The following is a 25644-nucleotide window of genomic DNA, read 5'->3' as shown; positions in this document are numbered from 1 at the left end:
TCTTATCATTCCAAAGCCATACTACTAGTACTACAGGGAGGATATCAACAATTTCATATCAGAGGGAAGCAATTTTGGGATTACTTTACTCTTAACGCCTCTAGACCACTATAAACCGATTGCAAGCCAATAAATTAAACAAAATTTATATAAAAAGGAAAAACAAAAACATTAAAAAGAAAGAAATTAAAGCAGAAAAGAGAGAAACAGAAGTCAACTTTCGTTGCTTTCTATTTACCCCTATACCGTTTTCTTTCGTAATGATTTCGTTGGTTTTTATCACGTGGTACATCGTCACGCCATCATTACGGTACAGTTTGTAAGGCTTACATGCCATATGTGTTTTCTTTTAGCGTCTATCCGAACGAAACTTAATTAAATAACAAAATAATTATAAAGCCCAGTCCATTTCCAGGTGTTATCTGTGAAGGTAATCAAGATAAGGAAAATCACGTTTGTATCATGACATGGATTCGACATTTGAACGATCAAAATTGCTGAAATTTCATGTCCTGAATATTTGTTTTGATGCGAAAGTATTTGTTATAATGATAAGCGAAGCATATCAAACATATCAGAAGTTTGTACATGCATTCTTTATCAACTGCATTCGTTATATATTTATACGTTATATGATGCACTTTATCATTGTCTATTATGTCCCTAGACGTCCAATTAATTGTTGTTGTTGTTTTTTTTATGGGACGAAGATAAATCGAAATTTTACGAAGTCGGCATAAACGTGTCCTTCGTTCACTCATCAAATTTAGAGGATTAGACAACGAAAATTTAGGTGATTTACCAATATCTTAGGTAGACCAACTTGTTTAAAACCTTTTGATAATCCAAGAGAGGATTCAGACTCTGTAAAGGGGGGGGGGGTATGAACAGTTCCGAATTTGAAGGGGCACACAAACTCAGCTATTGGGCTCATTTTTCTTTGCGTATTTCATGTTTTGAACTTAACCGCCTCTTTACCAGAGAATATTGTGTTCAGAGAACATCAAAGACAGTAACAAAATATTCAGTAAAGTGTAGAAACCCTAGTTATCAGTAAGAAATACACAGTGCCTAGGCTATAGGCTAAACAAATCAGTGTGATCTTTTTTCTTTTTTTTTCTCAACCAAATTTCACAGAAGAGACAAGAGGGGGCGTTGTATAAAAGAAAAACAAGGACCGACAGAGCTAGCTCTATTATGTGAAATGGAAAGTCTTTTTGTTTTCACTTAGCAATTAAAACGAATAGGTGCATTTAGATATTTATTGCAATAGACTTTATCTTTGAAAGTATTTATCAATCACCAAGTAGAGTGCTCCACGACATGCAATTAATTTCCCAGTATTAAAAAATAACGAAAAATGACAGGAAAAAATGTGAATAGGAGGTATTATATTATATATAATGTGGCAGGCAAATAACAAGTTTCGTTTATTTTAAAACTTCAAGAATCTACTGATCCGTAGGCGAGGGCTTATCAATGCGTAATAATTCTACTAATGATAATGTGTCCTGTTTACCCAGGGTAGCCTCATCAGTATAAATTAATACTGATGAGGCTACCCTGGGTAAACTGTTCTCCCTGAGCCTACCTGCAAGGGTGCAATCATATAATTATCCCGGCCTTTTAATAGCCAATCTACCATGAAACGAATAACGCAATGAGCTGTTGATAACTCTCTTTCTTCGCGCATTATTGCAATTGGCATATTAATACGGTCAATTACAAGCAATATAATCAGCTAACAATAACCCGTGACAAATTCTTTTTTCATCAGCCCGCTTTACCCCAATCCAATTACTTCACCATGCTCATTGTGTAATAAAACTGAATTTCAAAATATTGCAATTATTGGCGTAGTCTGGAGTGTGGATGGATATCAATTACATACCATCTTCAAAAGTGATGAGAATTCTTTTTTTTAATAGAAATGATATCAAATAGATAATGGCTAACACTTTGAGTTTAAAGGTACTATGTCCCATTTGCTGGCCAAAAATGATGAAAAGGTTAAATTCCAACGGCATTGGAAAGATAATAATAATTTAGAACTTCCCTAAAAAAGGGGGCTTGAAAATGTCTTTAAGTGGGAAAATAATGACTATTAGTTGTCGAATCGACTTTAGTGCTACCAAGTCAGTAAGTAATAGTCTGATTATCAGAATATTGTACCGAATAGTCGTACGTTTTGTGCTGCGCAAAGATTCAATCAGTTTGATTTTGGCCATTACAACAAGTAACAAGTACCTTTTACAGCTCATGTTATGTATGTTATTACCAAAGAAAGAAAAAAAGCCAGTCAGTCACTCAATAGTGTCTGATAGTGAAGTCTAGCAAGTAAACGGGTTTCCTTGCATAATTTGAATATGACACTGCTAACGTTTGAATTTCACAGATAGGACATACATGAAATATTCATAATTCCTGCAAAGTTCTACATAATTTGATGTTGGCTGCAAAAGGGACATAGTATCTTTAAGGGGCGGTTTTCGTCTTTGTTTTTTTTTCGTTTTTATTTTGTTTTGTTTTGTTTTTGTGTTTTATTTTGTCTTTTCGTGATAACGTCCCTGAAATTGGAGACAATGCCTAAATGTGCAGACTGAAGTATAACATATTGTATCTCCATACCCATGAAAGGAAAATGCGTACTCCTCACACGCCCCCCCCCCCCCCCCCCTCGTAATTAGCAGGCAATCAAAATCTCCGAATGACCCCCGTCTCTGGGTTTCCACCGTCTAAAGTACTCGCACACCATCCTCATCATTTAATTGGTTTTCAGTCCAATGAGGAAAGAACAACCACCGCCTGTCTGGGAACAAGTATTTTGATCTACATTGCAACATGTTTTTGGCGGAGCGAACAAGATAGCAAGTATTCAGTTGAGTGATAACTCTAAATATTCAGAGGTAAGACAACCTTTTGAAACTTTTTAACGTTTTAGTAGTAGTAGTAGAATGGTTTTTTATTAGACAACTTCAAAATGGTAGCCCGAAAGCTAAATTACATTGCAAGTTTTACATGTATTAAAAAGCATTTCAACAAACTTAGATTTGGGAGTATTATTAGTAGTAGCAGTAGTAGTTGCTGCTGTTGTTCCTGTTGTTGTTGTTGTTGTTGTAGGAGAAGAAGTAGAAGTAGTAGTAATAGTTATAAGAGGAGGAGTATAGTAGTAGAAGGAGGAGTAGTAGAATGAGGAGTAGTAGAAGGAGGAGTATAGTAGAAGTAGAAGTAGAGGTAGGAGTAGTATAGTAGTGTTAATAGTAGTAGTAGTAGTAGTAGCATTAGTAGTAGAAGTAGTAGCAGCAGCAGTAGTAGTAGTAGTAGTAGTAGTAGTAGTAGTAGTAGTAGTAGTAGTAGTAGAAGCAGAGAAGCAGAGGTAGTTGTGGTAATAGTAATATAGTAGTAGTTGTTGTTGTCGTTATCATTGTTGTTGCTACTGTTGTTGTTGTTGTTGTTGTTGTAGGAGGAGAAGAAGAAGAAGAAGAAGAGTCATCGTTGTCGTAGTCGTAGTATTAGGAGTGGTTGTTAGTGTTATTGTAGCAGTAGTATTACAAATTGGTAGTGGAAGGATTAACGCTTACCTTGAACTGAGCCTTAAACTTAGTTGTATTATATAAACGTGACCCTGAAATCTCTGAAGAAATAATGCCCGGATAGTTGTCCCTGGAACATCATGTCGGATCACCCAGTTATCGCTGGAGCAAATGCTACCTGAACAATTATTGCCGGGGGGCAATTGACGCTTCTTTAGATGGGTTTATATAAACAATTTAGGATTCAATCAATTATTATTATCATTGGAGAGGTGTTATCATTGGAGAGGTCTAGTGGATAAGTCAACCGACTGCAGATCACAAGGTACGGGGTTCAAATCCCAGCCCGACACTAACGTCCTTTGGCAAGACGTTAATCTACATATTATGCCACTCTCCACCCAGGTGTTAAATGGTTACCCGGTAGCATGCGAAAGTTAATGTAGTTTACTTAGCATTGTGAGCGTCTGGCTGGAATTCTCCCCAGGGAGTGGAGAAAATGCATACATTGTGTGCGGGCAAGCCTGAATCCAATGACCGGGGTAATAATATATCGGTAAAGCGCTTACAGACATCGTTGATGTATTAAGCGCTGTATAAAAGCGGAATATTATTGTTGTTTCACGAACATTGATTATTGTCGCATAACCAACCCAACCTCGCCGTCCCCTTCCCCATTTTTAAAATGAACACCGCATCCGCCACTGGCAACTTACGATACGTTCTTTTCATAGCAACATAAATATTCCAATTTGGATATAAATGCTGTCTAGGTTGAATATTTACTTTAATATTTAGTGATATGCCATGTCCTTTGCTAAAAGGTTGTCAATTTCCTGCCAATTACATCAATTACCGTCGCCATTGTGATAGTGATTGTGTTTCTCTCATATTCTGATATTGCGATGTATAAAAATGTAAAAATAAAAAGCGAACGGCCATGAACCATACGCGCCTAATAATCTTTTGCGTTACCTTGCTCAATGATATACAAATTAAGTTTGTATGTCTCTTATAGTTCACGTTAATAAAATTTTGCATTATTTTTTTCTTTGTGATTTTTTTACTTAGTTTTATCTTTGGATATTTCAATTTTTACAATATGCCTATCTTGTATATTTTACATAATGTATATATCTTCTCTGTGAACTAGTGTTTGAGTTGAGGAGGAGGTCGATAATTGAAAATAATATTTCATAGAATTTCTCATCTGACTGTTCTAGCTATGATAATAAAATGAATCTAAAAAGGCAAGAAGCTTTCATTTAAATTAAACGGATTCAATCAGCGTTTGCTATTATTTCAAAATTTCAGAATTACTCCAAATGGCGATGTTCATGTGGATCTCCATCATTTCCTTGTTGGCAGGTAAGATACATGTTTTATTTAGACATCTTATATTTTCTAGAAATTCGAGAAATTAGAAGCCAGAGAACTTAGAATCAAAGAGAGATAAAAGCCTTAACGATTAAAACGAAGTTAGGACTAGGAGAAAATTCATTACATTATTTTTGTTTTCTCTTAATTAAAAAAAAACATAATTTATAACATTTCATACAAAATTACAAATAATCATCACATAGGTCTAAATCAATTTGCAAGTGAAGTTTAACATTCCACAGTAAAGGTTAAAAATAAATGTTCATATATAAAATATATTTGCAAATTAAGTTAAAGATAAAGTTGAGTTCTGGTCATGCGATTGCATTATGAAAGAAAAGGTGTGGAATGGATCAGAAAAATTTGATCATGTAGCATGTAAGTATTGATGTGTACTGCAAGATTCTGGAGCCATCAAAATCACAATACATTTTGCCCAGTCTTGGTAAAGTAACAAGCACTGTACACAGAAAGATGTATATGGGACTACACACAAATGTCGGGGCTACTATTACTTGATTTCCTTATCTTTCTATGCTCATTACCCAGCCAGTATACATTTTCTACCAAAATTGTTTGGAAAATGACATTTATTAGTTATCTTGAACATTCAGTGTAAGTTTCGTTTGATTCTGTGAAAATTCTTTTTATTTTTTTTACCAGAACTCAAGTTTATCTTTAATCATTTACAAAAGATAAATATTCACATAAACAAAATTATAGTTTCACATTTTAAACAAATCGCACATCATAGCTACAATTTCCTCGACCAGCTTGCATATAAATTCCCAATTATTTCTTTGTTTTCCTTCAGAGAGAAAATAGATAGCGATGCGATGAATGCTGATAGTTTAACGCATGGAAAAATACTTCTGCCATAAATTGGGTCCCGACGCCTTTCCGCTTGACCTGCGCAATCTCGTCCAATTTTGATAATGGGCATTCAACGCGTAAAACATCTAGGGCGTTACGATTTTATGGAGAAAGATAAATATCCCTAAATTATTTATACTCTTTGTAAAGTTGATGTTTTATGTATTTTTCGTTTCTCAAAAATAATAGGTGGACTCCTTGAATAAGACCCGTTGTTCAAGCGCGCACATATCACTTACAGAGCAGGCGAGGCGCGTTCCCTAGGGAAGGGAGTTTCCCCCCCCACTCCGTTTCATTAAATTATTAGAAAAAGAAGACGATTCGTTGTACCGTTCTCGCCTCTTAATCCTTGTTTCAATTCAGTTTCCCTCCTCTCGCGCAAGCTTTGACGTTTATTGTAAGAGAATAAGACGATTTGTTGTACCATTCTTGCCTCTTAATTCTTGTCTGAATTTTTCCCCCTTCCGCGCGAAGCGTGGAAGCTTTGACGGTTCGTTGTACCGTTCTCGCCTCTTAATCCTTGTCTAAATTCAGCCCCCCTCCCCCCCCCCCCCCCCACTCCCGCGCGAAGCGCGGAATCTTTGACGTTTCATTTAATTATTAGAGAAAGAAGACGATTCGTTGTACCGTTATCGACTCTTACTCCTTACTCTTTGTCTGCTCGTTTTTCTTCCCCTTTTCTCTTCTCTCTCTCTCTCTCCTTCATTTTGGCCGGCGGTTTTTTCGTTGTTGGGGGGGGGGGGGCGACAGCTTCCACTGCCCCCCCCCTTCCCGGCTACGCGGCTGCCTTTGTTAAATCTTTAACATGTAAGCTCTCATATTCCATAGTCACATTCCAAAGAAACACAAATCAATTTTCACATAACTAGACAATTACAAAAACTTAGTAAGGATATGAATAATTTACTTGTTAACTTTATATATCTAGGCAGTATATTCGACAGAATTTTTTAAAATATATATTTGATCCTTTATTGTCCAACTTTGCTGGCACAAGCCCTTGTGTAACTGAGTGTCTGTACTGTAAGACTATTCAGATTTTACGGTCTACTGAACTCCATAGGTCCTCTAGCTGTTTGACACAGCCAGTGCCTGACAAAATTAGGCAAGGTTCAAGATTTAATAGAGTTGTGCTTATGTGTCAAAGTAGAGTCTATGCATGTATAATATTAAACATTTTCTGGTGCCCTGCACACAAAGCCTCTTGACCAATACTATTAACTGTCCACATGTCTTTTAAAACAAGCAGTTATATGGTTATGAACGTCATCAATAGAAGGAATGGTAATAAGCGCTTATAATGTACATGCATTAATGGTAAAATTCAATCGCAATATTCAATTATTGATTTGAAATGTGGTAGTTCATTGTTCGTATGTCTCGCAATACCGATTATGTCACCATGATAAAAGCCCCCCCCCCCCCCCCACTCCGGGAACGGAGGGATCGCATTCATGTTCCGAATATCTCCGGTAAAGGGGTACTTTTCACGCACCAAAGACCGGCTCGTAATACACGACAAAATCGGCCCGTATTGACTTTACACACCGGACTGAGGGGGTGCTTTCAAAGGGCGGGAACATGCATACGCGTACCCTAAATAACACTGAGTAGGGGGGGGGGTAAAAGCGAGCACTGCATTTTAATCAATCAACGGTCTGCTGGTCTCAATGAATAGGGACTTTTAGATTTGCACGAAGACAATGTGGATTGCTGCGGTCGACGTCCTTTTAATGCACTGCCTTGAATGGACGTCACACGTATCAGTCCACGCAAATCTAAAAGTCCCTAATGACGATATTGCTGGTCCTCCTACCAATTATATTGTTGTACCATAATGACATGAGAGAAATTGATGTATTGTGGCGAATTGATGGTCATATGAATGATGGATCAGGGTGAGCGTTGGACCGTTTCAAATTTGCTAACGAGATAGCTTAAACCTTTTCCACCGGGCAAATTGAGTTGTAAATTTTCAAATGGATTCGATATATGGATACACATGACCAAAAAACTAATTAGAACACAGAAAACGTCAAATGACTTTAAGCTGAAGTGCGTTTTAACAGTGATTCAATCAAGATAAGTACATTATTTAAATTGAATTGAAAGAGAGAGAAAGAAAGAAAATGAAGGGGGTAATGGGACGAGAGAGAGAAACAAAGACAGCGAGAACGAGAGATAGATATATATATTAATGGGAGAGAGAGAGAGTGCGAAAAGTTAAGAGAAAGAGAGCGACAATGAGAGAGAGATAGAAAAAAGACGACGATGAGCATAAACGTGTTAGAGGAGGAGGCAATGGGGGCGTGTTCCGGGATGAATTCCACCAGTGAGGGTAGATTCATAGAGGTTATAGTAATTGGAGTATTCGTTGGTGTGGAGGGGGGGGGGTAGGCGGTAGTCATCCTAAGAAATCAAAAAAAGTAGTATGTTCTGAATCAGTTCGTCCTGTGAGAACTTCTGACCTATTTCATGATTTATTTGTGCGTACATGTAAATGTATGTCAAATTCCAAGACACTTTATGATGCATGACTATGAGAAAAATAACAATTGAAACTAATCATTTTACCGTCAGGGTTCCAAACTCTCAATGCCTGCTCCGGTGGAGGAGGAGGTGGAGGAGGAGGAGGAGGAGGAGGAGGAGGAGGAGGAGGAGATGGAGGCTACCAGCCGACAGAACGACCCGAGCTCACCATTCATCCTACAGCCCTCTACATTGTGTCTAATCCTTGCGGTTCGATTACTATTCCCGGTGTTGAGACCATTCGACTGGTTCCTGGTCCCATGCCGGACATGCCCAACTCGACTCCAGGCATTTCCAGATCACGGGTGTGTCAACTGCCTGGTAAGTGCTCAGAAGATCACGACCACCCCCCCCCCCCTAGCTCTTTTTTAAAAATTTCTTGTAAAGCTATAAAATCGTTTAAGTGATGTCGGCAATTGAAACCAAATTATTTTTTCCTCTTCCATGTTGACAAATTGATTACTCCTATTGGAAATGTGAAAGTCTGGTGATCATTTATATTTGTGTTGGAAATATCTGTGAAAACTGCCCCATGTCTTCTGTTTACGATGGGAAATCCGCCCATCCACTTATGAAAATAACCATGATAACCTGAGATATTTAAAAAATATTTACATGTTTTGTGCACGGTCGTATAAAGAGTTGCGATCGATCCAAATTAATCGCAAGTCCTCTAATCAATCGCAAGTTTGCATTTTCCTATCTCTTAAGTACACAGTTGAGGTTATGACGGGGCCCTGATGTTGCCTTAGTCAGCTAGTAGTTTATAATAACCCTGCTACTTGTCACAGAATGATACTCATTTTAAACATTGTGTTTCTTTACTAATATATTGTTTTAGCTATGGCTGATTCATCATCTGGGATAACAGGCATCTCAACAACCGAGGCGCCGACCTCGACAACCATCTCGTCGACGTCAGTTTGGACTACGATGGCCACATTCGTAGGCTATTCGACGCCGCCAATGAATGAGACAACGACAATGTATGAGACAACGACACCTCTGAATATCTTCGGTAGGTGTTAGTTCTAGGAATGATACAACGAAGTACATATAATAGAGATTTTAATCTACAGTAAATTTCAGTCATCCAACATTTTCTTCGGCAAATCTTGCTGTCGGCTTCAGTTTGCCAGGGTCAGATTTAGGGATGCGCTTTGATTTTACGTTTGATTTAGGCAGTTTTGGGTTGGGGTTTTAGGGAATCGCTTGGAGCGATTGCTGCAGGAACTTTGTCAAACCTATTGAGCTTTACCCTAGGGCCTTCCCCCCTCGGAAAACCTTGTCTATCTCCTCGGATCCCCGGGGAAAATAGTAGGACAGGAAATCTTTATCTTTACTATTCTGTATTCTCTCCTGCTCAATTACGTTTCCCAAAGATTGCCGTCAGTTTGTTATAAGAATACGCTTCAAACATCGTGACCCTGTTTGTCCAGGAAATCGCCCAAGAAAGATGCAGGAAAATAATGCAAGTGGTCAGATGGAACGAAACTGTTTATCCAACAACTATGTTGGACTTCCACAAGCTAGGCGTCATGTTGAATTAAGACCAGAATGCCTTGAATATATTTCCCCTTTTCACAGGCGAAGGTATGCAAATGTTCGTCCTGGACAACGTGAACCGGGCAATCTTCTATGGTGGTGGGGATCTCCAGTTTTCGACCCTGTTCACCTTCCCTGAGCACGAGGATCCCACGGGGGTCACAATAGACACTTCTGGTTTCCGGGTGTTCTGGACAGATCTGAAGACCGACCTAATCCACGGAGCGTCCCTTTATGGTACACACCCTAGGATATATTCTGTGGGATTGTACGAAGGTAGGTGGTCTATGGCGATTGGGGAAGGTTGATTTTAGAGCACTTAAAGATGAAGTTGAGTTCTGGTCATGCGATTGCAATGTGAAAGAAACGGTGTGGAATCGACCATAAAAGGTTGATCATCTAGCACATAAGAATTTGTGTGTATTGCAAGGTTCTGGAATCATCAAAATGATAAGAAATTTGGCCAAGTCTTGGTAAAGTTACAAACACTGTACGCAGAAAGATGTATATGGGACTATACGAACACGTGGCGTAAACATCCTACCCCGGATTTTAACGATGTTACATGCCAAATTTAGAGTATGAAGGTATTTGAATTAAGAGCCATGCTTTTCAGGGAACATGTCTTATCTGATGTTTTTCCATGTTTTTTGATGGGAAAACAGTCGACTTCGGTGCATGTCAATTAGGACGAATACCATAGGGAACTTGGCCGGGCCCTTGTTTAAAAAAAAGGTTCAAAAGACATGTACTACGCTTTAAACCAAAAAAAAACTATCACTAACACATTGCTTTAAATACCTACTCCGGTAGGAATGCTTTAGCAGTATCTAGGCATAAGATTGTTAGAAAAGCTTCTTTGGTTAATATGATACAAGATTATGTTTTCACCCACTACCGTGACAAAGCTAAATTGTTGTTGATGACGTCATATTCTACTGCTGCTATGCTTTCCTTGTATTACCTATAGAACCTGTCAGCATATCGCTGGTGCAGTCTAGCGGAATGGTGTACTGTGCCTACTCCAAGTCAAATAAGATCACCAGACTCCATCTGGGCTATCCGAGCTGCGAAACGGACCTTATTACGAATACGCCAAATCCGAGAGCAATTGCTATTGACGAATCTGGATGGTTAGCACCTTTGAATTTTCGATTCTTTTAACCGCCACCATGGTTTATTTAAGATAGGCCTTTATCATAAAAAGAGCTAGGACGAATCTATTTAGAAGTATCGTGGAAGATAACAAAATGGCGTCTTTTTATTAAAGCACCCTGTTTCACTTGAAGTTAATAGACTCAGAGCTTTTTCCGTGTTGTCTGGTTCCGGGTGTTTGCTGGCTCTAACCATGACACAGGAATGTCCACTATTTTGTCTAGATACAATAAACGTTTATCCGTTTTGTAGTAAACTGGGGATTTTCTTTGGGCGCAATCTAGAATTGTTATACGAAAGAAAGAAACTAATATTATTCGTATAGAATAAATCAGTGTCATAAACATTTCTAGGAAGCGCAGCACCGATCAGCATGGCTCAAAGATCATGCATATCGACTGATGCGGGACTTACATGTACTGCGTTACCCGAGGAAATCCAATGTCCTCCATAAACGTATTTTGTTTTCCTATTTGTTTTTATTATATTTTTTAATTCAGGTACTTGTACTGGTCACGTGACGGTGGCATTGACAGAATAAACCTCTCTTCCTCAAGGCGACAGACTATCTACCAGAACCCTGATTTTATGAACATCACAGGACTTGCCATTGACTCTTCAGGTAAATGACAGTTTGTTTTCTTCCCATTTTCCCCGGGGGTATACAACGTTTTGACCGGGGGGTACAATCCGCAGAACAATGACAAACTACACATGAACAGAAACAAGAACGGAAGAGGAAATTCAGATTATAAAGTCTGCCAGCTAGGGTAAAAGACATGTTGATTTCTTTTTTTTTATTTTTTTATTTTTTTTTTTTTTACGTGACCGACAAATCGAAAACGACAGATCAAAAACGACAGATCGAAAACAAATAAAGCTGACGAACTTTCTTTACATATTTGGATGTCCGAAATGAACTTTAGAATTCGGATCTCATCCCAATATTTTATGACCTTTCTGCTCGCATTTAATTAAATGATCATCATTTAGATTTTCACTTTCAATCCATTCTTAACAAAAGTGCTGAACAATAATGACTTCTATAGGGTAACCATAGCTTTTACAGGTACAATGAGGTGAACTGACTTTCCTTTTCTACCTGAGCTCGGGCATACCACTATGAAACACGTAATACGAGTCCGGGATTGGATGGATACGACATCACTCCATCATCTTATTCTTAAACCCCAAATATCTTTGTCCCAATATTATGTTAGTTGTATTCCTACGTAAAGATTGATAATAGGTATGTATATTTTATTTTGTAAATTGAATATTTTCAGCCCTTAGGCTGCATGTTCAATGTTTTTTTATTTTATTATAATAAATCGATTCAACAGTCAATCAATCAATTTCACATTTTGTTCTCTTTCCAACATCAGGTCCGACTACACTCGTCGCCTTCTTCGACATTGACAAGCATCGCACGTTCTACATCGATCTCAGCGACCCGGACAACGTCGTCGAACTCACTACGTCTTTTCCTGCCAACGACTTCCTCCTCGTGACTCAAATGAGCGTCTACGGCGGAGACATGTTTTGGACGAAGACCGGCGATTCCGCTGGTTTGAACGCAGGAGTCTATAGCATGACCAATTATACAAGCTCCCGCGATCTGAAGTTTAAGGAGGTTCCTTCCTTTAACCATCCAGTAGGGTTAGTTATTAGCAATTTTGAAAATTGAACTTTCGGTAGTTGTTTATGAATACGAAATTTGATAATTTACGATAATGACTATACGTGATCGATTCTCTTTTAGATTATGCTTTGATGTTTGTAGTTTATACTTTGATGGAGTTACGCAAGTATGTCATAATATACCAGTTAAAGAATCTTTATATTGAACTTTTTTTAAAAGTGTGATTCGTTGAGGCTCGTTAAGACATGACGCGGCAAAATATGAATTATTATCATTATACAAATTATCATTATCAAGCGTGAATCATTATAATCATACAAGTTATAATTTGATAAACGCTCCAAATGCAAGCACCCGCACACCCACACACATGCACATGCACATTTTATGCCTTAAACAAATTATTTTCTTTGTTATGTGGCTGTTATAGTTGATATATTTCTGATTCTATATGTTATAAGTTTGGTTGCCCATGATAGGTTCATATCCTGAGGCCGCAATCACTCTCAAACTCTAGCTTAAAGATAAACTTGAGTTCTGGTAAATATAGAAACAAATTTTTACAGAATCCAACGAAATTAACACTGAATGTTCAAGATTACAAATTAATGAAATGACGTGTCATTTAATTGTTTCGCACATGATGTGCAAAACAATTTTGAAAGAAAATGTATAGTGGCTGAGTAATGAGCATAGAAAGATAAGGACGTCCGGGTAAGTAGGCCCGACACCATGTGCTTAACGCAGGTTACTACGAGCAAATGGGAGTTGTGGTTTTTATCGAAGATGATACCCAGAACGTTTGTGTGCGTTTGTATGTATTTCACTGGCTCGAACAACCAATCAACTGCTGGATAAACAATCCAGACTAAATCATAGCAATTTTTTTTTCTCTAAATACGATTCCCATACCAGAGCTCAGGATTAGCTTTAAGACAGTGGTCTCCTGCGTTTATAAATTTTGAAATGATTCGTCAACTATTTTGTGTTAAAGGTGTAATTATTTTAATGATTGTATTATGATATAATTATACATATATTCTGACTTTTTATTAATAATATATATGTACCTAGCTTGTATTTTACATTTTAGTATGTTGAAAAATGCTGTGTGGATTTTTATTTTCTATGATCAGGTAAAGTGTACTAAACAGGTTATTCTGAGAGATATCTATATTGCCTTCTTGCTCTTTGTCTAAAATATTCCCCACCAAAGTATATGAGAAAGGTAAAACCAATATATATTTAGCACAATGTACAGTTTCTCAGCACGACATGGCACTATGAACAGAACAGACAGAGAAAGAGGACAAAATATACAGTTCCTCATTCTACCCTCAACAATTGCTATGGTAGACAAAGGAACATCCCTTCACTGCTATTATGTAAAAATGTGTAGAACAGGTGCATATGCACGTGACACCTGTTCTACACAATTTTACATAATACTAGTGAAGGGATGTTCCTTTGTCAACCACAGCAATTGTTGAGGGTAGAATGAGGAACTGTATATTTTGTCCTCTTTCTTTGTCTGGCATATTCATAGTGTTGGCATCACCATTTTCTTTATCATCTGCAGAGTCGTTTATCAAGTAAATTAATTTAAATTTATGGATGCTTCGTTCCAAGGTATTTGTGGTGATCAGATATTTCATTCACCTGCTTTTAACATTTGTACTACAATTTTATTGTCAGAACGCAAATTGCATAATCAAGTTAGCGCTTTTCTGGGGTAAGGGTTTCGCATTAAATGAAATAGATTTGTCAACTGCTATATTTTAGTATTTCTAAAATATATGAGTGACAATATTATTGTTCCCCTGTATATTTTGTTTCCTTTATGCCTTGATTGAAAAGTAAAGGTTATGTAAGGGAATGAAAAAATATTTCCAACTAAAGCTTGGTGCATTATACATGTACAAGTTGGCCTGGTACGTGATATTATCAAGAAAATGGTTGCGCCCATGTCATGCTAAACGGCATTACATTATGCCAAGAATATCCTTGTACACTTTCGATTGGAATATTGTAATATAATAATAATAATATTTCATTTTCATGTAGCGCTGAATACAAATGTCTCTAAGCGCTTTACAAATGTACTATTACCCCGGTCGTTGGATTCAGTGCTTACCCGCACACAATGTGTGCAAAATCTCCACTCCCTCCACATCACAAGGTAGGAATACATCTCATCTTTCAGCATACCATCACTTATTTTGTGGTGTAAGGTTTTGTTTTACCACAGAGATCAGTGAATAAGTCTGTTATCCTTTGTCGCGCGCAGTTGCTATTCATTTACATGTTTAAAAATAAACAGTAGCGGCTTTTTTACGACGGTTTACTGCGCCTCAGGTTCAAGGGTTGAAATAATTACAATCCAACCTGAATAAGAAAAGAACAACAAATTATTGGTGCCTTTTTCTTACATTTTTCTTTATCATGAAACGGTTTATTTAGACAATTATACATGTGCAAGAAAACATCATGAATAAAACTGAAGCTCTTTCTTTTAATTAGGAAATAAATATAAGTCAGTCTCAATTTTTTTTCTATTTGTTCCGATAAAATGAATAGCATTACATATCTTGATAATAAGTATTAAAATAATTATTCTTATTATTCTATATTTCGTCTATTTAAGACTCGTTTACTAAGATTAGAGACAGCCCAGGAAGAAATCTATTACTTGCAGGAAACTGGACACTTCTAAACCGATACAGTGGTTTAAAGTTATATCCTAGGTCTTGAAATGTTATCAGCCCGACTCCTTCATAACAGCGATTTATTCGTAAGAACGAAAACGTTTCTAAATATCTATTACTATTTAGTATTGTAATGTTTTTAAATATCATCAATACGACATATAAGACAATTAACTTTTGTCTCGCCAAAGTGGTAGTTTCTAATTTAGTTGAATACATACTAATTTTTATTAGAAATGGTACTGCACTCAGCAAAAAAGAAGGTCGACATTATTTATCGTTCAAAATTTTCATATAAACCGTCAATGAAATATGATCAAATGTATATCAAATTTAAAAAAAAAATAATACTCTACCAACATTTTTATTATATCAAGTTTTGAACTAAGACGCTGATAATGGAAGGCATATTCATTTAACCATTAGAATGTATGATTTAAGCTACGGTCCAAAAGGTTCGTACGAATCTCCCTGTTTTTCCATGGTCTCCCCGAATTTCCATGGTCTGAAAATCTTTCGTACGGCGTTCGTAGCAGTTCGTAATGGCATTTGTGACCGAGGCTTAAGTAAATAGCGAGAATGTAGCAAGTAGCCATTCAAATGTTAATGAGCATTTGGATCTGTAAAGCATTCTTGTTCAAAAAGGAAAACAATGAATAAGAAACAAAGAGGAAGATTGAACTGTGGATGTCAACGGTAGTCTCAGGACTGCATGGTTTTGACAAATACGTACGGTCTCTCCTTCCCACTCGTGGACGAGCCATAGGATACCTCCAAATGATTATCAACATTTGAATGGCCAGATGCACATCTTTTTTGCAATTTTCTTTCAGAAACGTATTTATTGTCATATGGCTATCCTCACTCATGCATGAATGTCTTGTTCCATATCATCTTAGATGATCGATTTAAGTTTATTTTGATTTTAGTATGAAAGTTTTTATATTTAATATTTAGTATTCATTACATTAACGAAAACTTGGTGTCCACTTACATTTTTTTTTTGCTGAGTGCAGTTCTCACAGTGACACCTACCACGTCTTACTATCATGTCACGTGTTATGTTTGCCGTGAGCAGTATAGGGCCATGATTTCACCTAATGTAAGTTTATGGCGATAAAGATTTTTTGGAGTGGACTTAGCCTTTTAACAATATATTTCGCCCAAATGATTGGACTCTTTAAACGTTCTAAGAACGCCTTCGTGTTTTCTTTTTTCAGTTTTAATCTTGCAGCCACCTGTATCTTTGATATCACCTTCAATAATTGTGGATCCAAGGTTTCGAAATTTATGGGGCCCTGCCAAATAATAAGGAGTTGGCCAAAATGGAGGGCCCGGATGAAACTCTTGCCCTCTTCCTGACCTATATAAATGTTTATTTATCTGCAAAATCATGTTTCCTTTCTTGTGAATTTGGCACAGTAACAGTTATAATATCAATTGTTATAAGAATGATTTTGTTAACCCAGGGAAGCATTATCAATGACAATGCTGTTTTTCATGAGGGCCCTGCAAATAGTACTACCCCATCAATAGCCAAGTACCCATTTACGCCTGGTTGGAGAGTTGCAAATATGGATTAATGTCAGGCTAAAGGACGTTAGTGACCGGCTGGGATTTGAAAGTCGACCCTTGGATTGAGAGTCAAGTGAATGAACTACTATACTACGACACTTCCACAGTAACAACGTGCATTCGGCGTGGCGCGGTGAATGCTGATGTCACATGTTGCACGTAAATCGGTGATGCATCGTAGTTATTGACTTCAAAAACACCCGTTGGGCTTATATTCAAGAAATATAGTTTGTCATTGAAGAAAGAGATGTCTATCGGCTCATATGAGCTGGATAGCTGGGAAATGGAGTTGGTATTCAAGTTTAAGATGTGCATTTTCTTCTGTCCACTGTCGGAGAAGAAGAGTCTTTGGCCTACAGCATAGAGAAGAGAAAACACAGGCAATGTATGAAACCAGAACTGACCAGGATGGGATCTCTTTTCTAATCTTTTCCGCTTTGTTCTCAAGAAATGTATACCTGAATTCTCCCATCATATATTTTAGAAGAAGTGCTTTCATAGACGAGCATGCCCCCGAGCACGCACGCGCACACATTACACACACACACACACACACACACATCCACACCACATATGAAAGAGATTTGTCAACTACGACTTTTAAGAGAAACATCTTCGGCACTACATGCGCCGCGGAATTTTTAGAACATGAGTTGCTCTGAGTTAGCAAATTATTTTTTTAATAATTTAATTTGTGTCATCCGTTTGTTAAAATATAAGTTTTCGGGAGCCAATAAAGCCCCCCCCCCCTCCCCTCTACCCCTCTCTCTCTCTCTCTCTCTTTCTTTCTTCCTGTCCCTCCTAAAACCACTGCACTATTACCTGAGACATCGATAGAAAGTCCGTCTATATCTGAGAGATCATTATTAGTATAGACCGTCGTTTTACTGCTGCCATCCTTGTCTGCCTTGTCTATTCCCTTTTCACGTGTCCAATAAATGACGCTGGCCAATTATAAAACAAAGGGAGAAAACATGAAAAAGAGACTTGGAAGTAAGATATATCATAACAACAACAAATCGTGGGAGGAAAAAAGACACTGTTTGGACCAAAAAGAATTAATTGATGATGCAGATCGACCTAGTAGATGATGGGATGCGAATTTACAAATACGATTCATTTACTTGTTATATTTAATTGCTAAATTATAAATGAATGAACTAATGATATATAACTTCCTAATCGTATAAGCCATCGGAATTAATCAGATGTGGACACCGCACGTGAATACATTTGTGTCGTCATATAAACATATTTGTGAATAATAAAAACTATATCAGAAATTATTATATTGATTATCAGAGGTTGACACCACGTTTAACTCCATTTTTTTCATCGTCATAATTCAGTAAAGATTGAGAGAACAAACGCGCTCATACTTTTGTGCGTCATCAACGACGATCGCCCTTGGATTAGCCCCTGCAGTGTTGACGATGACTGCTTCAGAGCCTGGACTATTGAGGTCGGTGACAGTGATGACTTGACTACCTTCATACACACAGAAAGCCTGCCGTGACGCCTGGGATATGGCCAAACCTTTAGGTCCTGCAACGAGTTGACGAAATTAGGGTATATAACATTCAATGAGACACCCTGGAGCTTTTTCTAGGTAATTGGTGTCCCTATTAGCAAGACCCCTTCTGCGTGACTGAACACGCGTGGTCTTTAGTGAGCCATTTTCGTAATGTAATAAAAATTAATGCATAGGTTTATTTTAAGTGCCTCATTACCAAATTATTTCATTCACCTGTTTACATAATTACATTACGAAAATAGCCTATTGAGTCACGATGGTAAATTTGACGAACTAAATAGAAATTATGCATCAGTGATGACTTTTTTTTAAAGATTTTTTGTTTAAGATTTTTGTTTAAGACTCGGATGTAATCATACTGTACCTTCATGTTAATATTTAGCAACAGCAAAATTCACCAAATCGTATGAACCCTGTATCTTGTGAGTAAATAGACCTACGTCGGATTTTATCTTGAGTTAAAAATGAGTTATGACTAAACCCAACAATACATCAGCTACATTCAAATCTACTGTTTTTTACAATGCGTTGGCGATTACTAGAATTGAGACGGAAGTCACATAAGGCGTCGATAAGATTTGTAGGGTAGTTGGTCTAAAAGTAAAGGGAGTGTGCATACAACCGACATGAATCATATGGTAGATTCGGGAAATAGAGGAGGTGCACTTGTCCCAGATCAAATCCAAACTGCACTGTTGTTGTTTTCTTTACGAATAATTATTAAAACATCACCCTGTACTAGAAGTGGCACCCCTAAAAAAGAATTGAAAACAAAAGTCAAGCCAGTCATATTTTGTTTTGCCAACTCACCATCATACGAACTAGTTCTCACTCTCATGGTACCGGAGCCATCTTCATCTGCACGCCATAAGCCATTATCCGATATATCTGTCCAGTAGATCTTTTGCTCCGTTTCATCAAAATCAATGGCCCATGGTTCACCACTTAGAGATATGTGAACTACGAAGCTAAATGTTGACAGATCAGCGACGTATATCTTTTTCTGCGCATCCGTTACTAGTATTTTGGAGACGAGATTGATGGTTGTTGTGGTTTCCTGGACTGTTGTTGGCGTTCGATCGGTTGTTGGCTGATTTTGAGATGGTTGGGTAGTTGGTGCTGCTTGAGTCGAGATTTGTCTTGTTGATATACCCTGGGTCGGAGGTTGGGTCGTTGGCATCGTCGGAGTTTGGTTTGTTGGTGGACCTTGGGTTGTCCAAATACCTTGAGTCGAGGTTTGGGTTGTTGGTATACCTTGGCTTGCCGTTGTACCTTCTGTTGGTATTTGGGATGTCGTTGTATCTCGAGTCGATGTCTTACTTGTTGGTATACCTCGGGGTGTCGTTGTACCTTGAGCCGGTGTTTGGGTTGTCGTTGAACCTTGAGTCGGTATTTTTGATGTCGTTGTACCTTGAGTCGATGTCTTACTTGTTGGTATACCTCGGGGTGTCGTTGTACCTTGAGCCGGTGTTTGGGTCGTTGGTAAACCTTGGGTTGTCGTTGTACCTTGAGTCGGTATTTGGGATGTCGATGTACCTTGAGTCGGTGTTTGGGATGTTGATATACCTTGGGTTGCCGTTGTACCTTGAGTTGGTAGGTGGGTTGTCGTTGTATCTTGAGTCGGTGTTTGGGTTGTTGGTACACCTTGGATTGTCGTTGTACCTTGAGTCGGTGTTTGGGTTGTTGGTACACCTTGGATTGTCGTTGTACCTTGAGTCGATGTCTTACTTCTTGGTAAACCTTGGGTTGTCGTTGTACCTTGAGTCGGTGTTTTGCTTGTTGGTACACCTCTGGTTGTCGTTGTACCTTGAGTTGGTGATTTGGTTGTTAGTGTATCTTGGGTAGGCGTTTGGATCGTTGGCACGGTTGTGGTCTGGCTTGTCGAAACGGTTGATGTACCTTGGGTCGATGTTTGGACAGCAGAAGTCTGTTCTTGAGATGGGTAGCTTGTTGTTGTTTGACTTGCTTCTACCCAGTAAAAAAGGGAAGTACGTCCGAAAATAGGCATTTAATTGATAATTAATATTTGCTTTGACGCAAATTTTGCACATGTAAAAAGAAAGAAAAAATTCAATTTCACCTGATTTGATCAAACTTTATGAATATCTCCCAAGAACAAGTTGAAGGAAATATACTATATAACATAAAGCTAACAACATCTATACTTTTGTCATGATATCTCGAAAGCCAGTTCTATGATTTGATTTCAGTATTATTGATTGGAACCATGTTTTTTAAGGACCCCCCCCCCCCCCACCCCCGCCCCCTTCGCTGTAGACGGGGTATGCAATGTACCTGGGCAGTCCGCGTGCTACAGACCCCATGCAATTCATATTCGTTTTCCTTGGCATTAAATATATAATAGAAAACTCTACAACAATAAAAAAAGAAGCAGACTGGTGAAAGTTTAAACGAAATAGGACGAAGAAAGATGTGTTTTTTAAAACTTGTATCAATATACGTACGGACCCTTAATCAGTAATGTTAATGTGACGTAGTGCCCGATAACTCTCCCAGTGATATCATATTTCAAACTTACGCCCTTCTGGTTCACATATTCAGGTTTCATACAAATGAACTGATTTGTTTGATTGCACTTTAAGTTTAGTGTTGTAATAGGGCGTTATGGTAGATTTGAGGTTAGTGATAGGTAGTAGTGTTTGGTCAGGGTTCATGAAGTCGGAAATTCGGTAGGTGAGGGAACTTGGTCGCCGCGGAGCAAATACTACTGGATCATTATCGTATAACCGAATACGCCACTTATATATCAATGTGTTTAAAAACAAATGGGGGGGGGGGGGGCTGTGTTGCACTTACTTCGCCAACATCTTTGTCCCATCTGCCGAGCATAATTAGTTAATTTTTGTTGACCGTCTTCGCTTTCACACCACGTTCCAGGACAACCGTTCTTCAGACAATCTGAGATATAATTAGAATACAATGACAAAGAAAAATTAATATTTGTTTACAAAGCGCATAATGAAATATAGAAAATCCCTATTCGCTTAACAAAGTATTACATATATGCTCCTGGGAATGCGCATCAGAAGTGGAGATGGTGCACGTTATGTGTACGCAATTAGATCCTGACCCCGTTGCATAAAATTTACCAATGATGGTAACTTTGCCATCAACATAACATCACTCAGCAGCCAATCAAATCAAGGTTACCATTAATTGCAAAGTTACCATCAATGCTCATCAGGACCCAGATCAGCCATTGAACAAAATCTGTATTAAACAAAACTCCACTTTAATAGTAACGGCATTTCGTATTACACTGTTGCTCATAACGGTGGAATATTTTTTTTTTATCCAAATTTATGGAATTATTTTAAAAATAATTTAAAAATACTAGATCTAGATAATAGTATACAGTCTCAGATTTTATTGAATAATAATTTGCCAATATGTGTTTTGCGTGACTGCTAAAGCATTTATATTATGCTACTATGTTTATTAACTAGGGGACCTATGCCCTTAAGTCATAAATGACAGTAATGAGGATTAATGCCTCAAAAAAGGGCACTAATATAGCACATCGACACGGTGTTGATCCTGGGGCCTCACAGTTACGAGGCCATTGCTTTGTCACTGAACCATGACTGTACGCAGCGGGGGCTATGGTAGGGGGCAGTTTCCATAAATTAAAAAAAAACAGAAAATGCAATAAATTTTCAATAATTTATTGCATTCTACCCCGGTCCCCAACATAAAAAAATCTTCTGTGTGCCCATGCCTTGAGCCATAATGCATGGCCGTCCAGAGGATTTTTTTTATGTTGGGGACCGGGGTAGAATGCAATAAATTATTGAATATTTATTGCATTTTCTGTTTTTTTTTTAATTTATGGAAACTGCCCCCTACCCTAGCCCCCGCTGCGTACAGTCATGGTTCAGTGACAAAGCAATGGCCTCGTAACGGTGAGGCTCCAGGATCAACACCGTGTCGATGTGCTATATCAGAGCCCTTTTGTGAGGCATTAATCCTCATTACTGTCATTTATGACTTAAGGGCATAGGTCCCCTAGTTGATAAACATAGTAGCATAATATACATGCTTTAGCAGTCACGCAAAACACATATTGGCAAATTATTATTCAATAAAATCTGAGACTGTATACTATTATCTAGATCTAGTATTTTTAAATTATTTTTAAAATAATTCCATAAATTGGGATAAAAAAAAATATTCCACCGTTATGAGCAACAGTGTAAGTGTTATATAAATCCAGTCCTATTAAAAATAGGACAATGACAATACTGAGACGACAATGCAAATCTATCCCTGTACAAGATGCCCCCCCTCCTCCCCTCCCCCAATACGTTATTAACCGTCATGCTGTAATTAGTAAAAGAGTTGTATTGACCTGAAAATGTGCATTTCCTTCGACCGGATATTGTCTGATAGCTGCAAGAAACAGACGAACTGTCAACGATTGTGATGCACCAACCTGATTAAAAAAAAAAAAAGAAAAAAAAAAAAAGAATAAATACAATAAGTGAAAATTTCCATGCCTATTCTCCTTTTATTTCTAATTTATCGTTAGATTAATTATCTGTTATAAACCGATATATAGAAAGTATGCAACTTGATCTCGTGTAACAATGATGAAATGAGGTTTCCTGGTCCGTAATGAAGAAAGCGGAACGAGTGCGTCGAGCAGTTATGCAAGATTTTCGTAGTCGACGTCTGAAAATGTTTAACTTTTCATTAGGATCTGAAACTATTTTGAATAACACAAATATATAGGCCCGTATTCTAAACTCCGGATTACTTTTAGACTGAAGTTAAACCTGACTTCAAAAGGTGATATATGAAAAAAATCGAGTTTCAAGGACCGATTAGACTGGACTTATTGGGAATTTGACACCATTCAGGTGTTTATCCAATAATAGGTATATTGTCAGTCACCAGGTTTTTTATAGCCTTCAATTTTTATTACCAACATGCATTTATGTAATTTTCTTCTGCATTTTCCTCCTATTGTCCCAGATGGATAAGCCATTATCTTACATTTTCCTTATACCCGAAGACTTTTAGAGAGAGAAAAAAAGAGAGAGAGAGAGAGAGAGAGAGCGACAGTATGGGGCATTTCTTCATGGGACCCCGGGTTTTCTGTGTGCGAGACTTGAACATCCAAGGTATTTCCACCAAGTCTGGTGTCAGCAAATGCACATGGAAACGGACTACCATCTCCCTTCAAACCACGGTATTAAACTGTAGTTGGGTAAACAGGACATGTGAGAATTGCAGCATCTTTTCATGAAATATCTATAGGCTCATTAATATTCACTTAATAAAAGGACTTTAATCCACACTATCTTATAGTAAAATGATTTATAGATAAATTACCTATAAAGATGAGAAGGTTGGTGTGAAAGAAGACACTGCGTTTTATCTAATGACAAAAAGAAACAATTTTAAACGTTTGTCATGACACATAATAATAATTGGAATAAGTAGTCATGCGAAATGTAAAGCATAAGTTGTAGAATGTTGGTAAGTGAATCATGATAATGATGACAATAGTGACCTTTACATAGTATACTAATATACACTGCCTTGAGAGGTTCTGGTTAAAACTATGCGCAAGAGGTGACTCCAATAGTACTATTTGCTGAGGGGCACAGCCCCGAAGCAAATGGTACTTTTGGAGTCACCGAGGCCCATAGTTTAACCGGTACCTCGAATAGAAGGCATGGTATATTTGTTTTATATCCTGCATCAACAATTTTTTTTTTTTTAATTTAAAAAAATAAAGATTTGAAGAAAAAAAATTGATTCAATTAAAAAAAAATTAAAAAATCACATTTTTTTTTCAACTCCCAAATAGTAAACCAAAATAGTAGTCTCATATAATACTTTCTAAAAATAGGTTAAATATTTCTGGATATGTGACAAGCTCTCAACCAATCAAAAGCCAACAAATTTTTGGTGCAGGATATAATACTTAATACTAATGTTTCTAAGCGCTGTGATAGTATTACACCGACTGAGCTACCCTGATAAGGCGCTCTGGTGTCTTCCTATTGTCAAAGGATGTTAGCGCCGCGGCGAGATTCGAACCGCGAACCAAGTGATCCATAACCAGGTGACGTAACCACTAGTCCACGATCCCACTACATTTTTAAACAATATTACATTTACAACATTCCCTTGTCAGGTAAAAATTATTATGTGATTAATTTTACTGAACCATGAATATATTTCCATCTTACTCTATGAATTGAGGTGAAAAGTGCTAAGTTATAAACAACGAGTACGATTATTATCCTGATTATAATGTAATTCCTGCAAAGTTTTTAATTTTCTACTTCTGGTAAGTATTTAAAGTATGCGGCAATTTATACATCATATAATTATGTAATCATGTTCCATGAATTAATCATATGTAATCAAAATTAGGAAACATGGCTCATGACTTACCCGCTTTGAAAGCATCATCACCGAAATCTATCCTCTGCTCCGATAAGAAACCGTGCTCTTCTGTTAATAATCATATTAATGTATTACGTCTGGTCAATGTGGTAAAATATTAAGAGGAGAAAATGGTCTGGAGGAAAACATCAACAAGCACGTGTCCATTGCAGATACTCTTTGGTAAATTCATTGATCGGCTTTTTTCCAAGGACAGAAGTCATGACCAGTATGACCTTGCTCCTATATTATAATTGACCCCTTACTAGCTCACTCAACTCCCCCCCCCTTTCTCTCTCTCTCTCTCTCTCTCTCTCTCTCTCTCTCACTCCGTTCTACTCACCTCAATCTATCTTTCTATATAATTATATATATATATATATATATATATATATATATATATATATATATATATCTCTTTCTCTCACTCTTTGGTTTTCACTTCTCTTTCTCTCTTTCTCTCTCTCTCTGTATATCTATTAAGGGATGGCGAATCGTCTTCCAAAGTTGGGGGGGCACCAAAACAAAGAGCACTTTCTGGAAAAAGGGACAACTACAAAGTGAAACCTCAAATCAAACATACACCATTAAAAAAAGAATTGGTATATACCCCTATATTGTGATTTTATTATCAGAGCTAGTTTTAATATTTGTTTTTGTGTTTACAAGGTCAAGTGGTAGTCAAGTGGTAGTCTGAATATTCATTTGCGAGCGAGTGAAGCGAGCCACCACTGCAACAATTGTAATATTTGT

General features: G+C 37.5%; 2 protein-coding genes across 2 annotated transcripts; both read left to right on the top strand.

Moving 5' to 3' along the window:
- The first annotated feature begins 4858 nt into the window (after nucleotides 1–4858).
- Nucleotides 4859–10563, top strand: LOC115924185 (dachshund homolog 1-like). The gene is made up of 5 exons (XM_030986062.1): nucleotides 4859–4901; nucleotides 8367–8636; nucleotides 9157–9333; nucleotides 9903–10136; nucleotides 10526–10563. The coding sequence occupies exons 1-5, from the start codon at nucleotides 4859–4861 to the stop codon at nucleotides 10561–10563; spliced, it is 762 nt and encodes a 253-aa protein (XP_030841922.1).
- Nucleotides 10564–10834: 271 nt separating this feature from the next.
- LOC115924111 lies at nucleotides 10835–13000 on the top strand. The gene is made up of 3 exons (XM_030985883.1): nucleotides 10835–10993; nucleotides 11516–11637; nucleotides 12401–13000. The coding sequence occupies exons 1-3, from the start codon at nucleotides 10866–10868 to the stop codon at nucleotides 12700–12702; spliced, it is 552 nt and encodes a 183-aa protein (XP_030841743.1). The 5' UTR covers nucleotides 10835–10865; the 3' UTR covers nucleotides 12703–13000.
- Nucleotides 13001–25644: the final 12644 nt, after the last annotated feature.

The sequence above is a fragment of the Strongylocentrotus purpuratus genome, unplaced genomic scaffold, assembly GCF_000002235.5.
Source record: "Strongylocentrotus purpuratus isolate Spur 01 unplaced genomic scaffold, Spur_5.0 spur5_contig_837, whole genome shotgun sequence".
Classification (NCBI taxonomy): Eukaryota; Metazoa; Echinodermata; class Echinoidea; order Camarodonta; family Strongylocentrotidae; genus Strongylocentrotus; species Strongylocentrotus purpuratus.
Note: the sequence above shows the minus strand (reverse complement) of the source record. Positions and strands in the feature narration are given on the sequence as shown.

Excerpts from the sequence above, each read along its gene's own strand:
- LOC115924185 (XM_030986062.1), top strand. The coding sequence starts at position 4,859 with ATGGCGATGTTCATGTGGATCTCCATCATTTCCTTGTTGGCAG. Across the intron at positions 4,902-8,366 it reads CATCATTTCCTTGTTGGCAG|GGTTCCAAACTCTCAATGCC; the intron begins GTAAGATACATG and ends TTTTACCGTCAG. Across the intron at positions 10,137-10,525 it reads TTCTGTGGGATTGTACGAAG|TCGACTTCGGTGCATGTCAA; the intron begins GTAGGTGGTCTA and ends ATGGGAAAACAG.
- LOC115924111 (XM_030985883.1), top strand. The coding sequence starts at position 10,866 with ATGGTGTACTGTGCCTACTCCAAGTCAAATAAGATCACCAGACTCCAT. Across the intron at positions 10,994-11,515 it reads GCTATTGACGAATCTGGATG|GTACTTGTACTGGTCACGTG; the intron begins GTTAGCACCTTT and ends TTTTTAATTCAG. Across the intron at positions 11,638-12,400 it reads ACTTGCCATTGACTCTTCAG|GTCCGACTACACTCGTCGCC; the intron begins GTAAATGACAGT and ends TTCCAACATCAG.